This window comes from Glandiceps talaboti, chromosome 14 (genome assembly GCF_964340395.1).
Source record: "Glandiceps talaboti chromosome 14, keGlaTala1.1, whole genome shotgun sequence".
Classification (NCBI taxonomy): Eukaryota; Metazoa; Hemichordata; class Enteropneusta; family Spengelidae; genus Glandiceps; species Glandiceps talaboti.
Genome location: NC_135562.1, coordinates 2,658,060 through 2,660,033, shown reverse-complemented (window position 1 = coordinate 2,660,033; position 1,974 = coordinate 2,658,060). Strand labels below are relative to the sequence as shown.

General features: G+C 35.0%; 1 protein-coding gene across 1 annotated transcript in view; it reads right to left on the bottom strand.

The window, feature by feature from the left end:
- Positions 1–1,295, bottom strand: part of LOC144445173 (regulating synaptic membrane exocytosis protein 2-like) — a 46,782-nt gene extending 45,487 nt beyond the window's left edge. The window contains exons 1-2 of the mRNA XM_078134707.1: positions 1,209–1,295; positions 455–624 (exon numbers count right to left, since the gene is read on the bottom strand). Of these exons, the coding sequence (XP_077990833.1) occupies positions 455–624; positions 1,209–1,295 (257 nt within the window). The remainder of the gene's footprint in view (positions 1–454; positions 625–1,208) is intronic.
- Between the last annotated feature and the right edge of the window lie 679 nt (positions 1,296–1,974).

Below are 1,974 nucleotides of genomic sequence, written 5' to 3'. Positions count from 1 at the left end.
GCATAAAGGTGCTGAACCATCCAACCCTCCAGTTTAAACGTCAATATTTGAACAGTACATGCAAATATAATTTCATGAAATCTTACATTTTTAAACTGCCCTTTACATCTACTACATAACGCGGTATATAGCTTTGATTACAGACAACAACATTATACAGAAAAAAATGACTTTCAATTTTATGCTGCCTTGCACGGTGTATGCAAATAAGTAAGAGAAGGTCTAGATGTAATGACATAATAAGTTCCGAGGATAACAGCAAAGGTCAAAACGCAAATAACTGCAGAGAGAGAGAGAGAGAGAGAGAGAGAGAGAGAGAGAGAGAGAGAGAGAGAGAGAGAGAGAGAGAGAGAGAGAGAGAGAGAGAGAGAGAGAGAGAGAGAGAGAGAGAGAGAGAGAGAGAGAGAGAGAGAGAGAGACGGGTTTGAAAAAAAATAAACAACTCAGTTTGTACCTTATTCTTTCTTCCTCTGCTCTTTCAAAGGCTTCTTGTTTTTCAAACACTTGTCTCAGTATAGCCACTTCTTCTTTTGTTAAATGGTCCAGTTTAAGATCCGGCATGGCTGGTTTGGAGTCACCTTGTAACGGATCCTGAACAGCATGTGCAGATTTGGACTTTAGCATCTAAGATTATAGAAAATCAAGATAAATAAATAAATAAATAAATAGTAAGTACAATAAATAAATAAGCTTACACACATATACATACACAGTGTATAGACATGAACATCAATAAACATACAACCATCAAAACACTATAAACGACTACACATACATACATACATACATACATACATACATACATACATACATACATACATACATACATACATACACACACAGCAACATAAATTGCTGATTTCTCAATCTAGATAATGTTTTCCTAACATTGAATATACAAATAGTTACTTTAAAAACTATGATTTCTGTGATTTGAATCATGTAGTGCAAATTTTGAAGAGAAGAAAAATTAATTATGTGGCGTTACATATTAGGTTTACGCATTAAATTGTATTAATTTTTAAAAACGCGATCATTATATGTACATTGAAATGAAAATGACCAGCTGGCGGAAATCTCTAAACTCGTGTACACTTTGAGTAGACTCACGCGTCCTCCCATTTTTTAAAACATTTCATAAATCAGGTTTCTCAAGTCGTTTGCGTATTTTATCGATTTTGATTTTTTTTTATATGATTCATTGTTACCTGACATTGTCCAAAATCAACATCCAAACTGCTGCGAGGATTAGGAGTACTTCTCCGACGGTTCGAACCAAGCTGTACAACGAACATGATGTAGCTGTGTCGGTAACGATCTCGTTATGATGACGTTGGTGACCTGTTTGCTCTGTCTTTAATACTGTCATTGCGTAGCCCCGCATTATGTGGGATCATCGCATTATTATCCGTTGCCTCGATACAACGTTTAACCTATGAGGCATGCGCAGTGTGTAGACATGATGGGAGACAAGTAAATGTTTTTCCTAATGTATATAATATTCACTTTTACAAGGTAAACATATACACCCAAAGCGCCTACACCATTTTGGAGGTTTACATGTTTGTTTTAAAGGAAGTGATTCAAGGCTACATCGCATTGTTTATTTTTAGTCACGCTAGCTAATATATTGGTAGTTGGACTATTTATACATCTGAATAGACACTCGAATCATGAAAGCACAAATGATAAGGAACATGTCGAGGGATGGTTTGATCTGCTAACAACGTTTTAACCTTTACATGTATCTTTATATAGATTTTTTAATGATGTAAAATATCTTGTATTATGGCGAAGCAATTCTAAACGATATTATCCATAACATTTTTTCTGATTCGGTATCATATAAAATGGAATAAAAGTGTTTGTTAGGGAAATGGAGTGCAGCTTACAATAGAAATCGTAGCACAGGACGTCGTCTGGCATGACAACAATCTTTGTATTTTACCACACAAAATCCATACTATTGTCTTT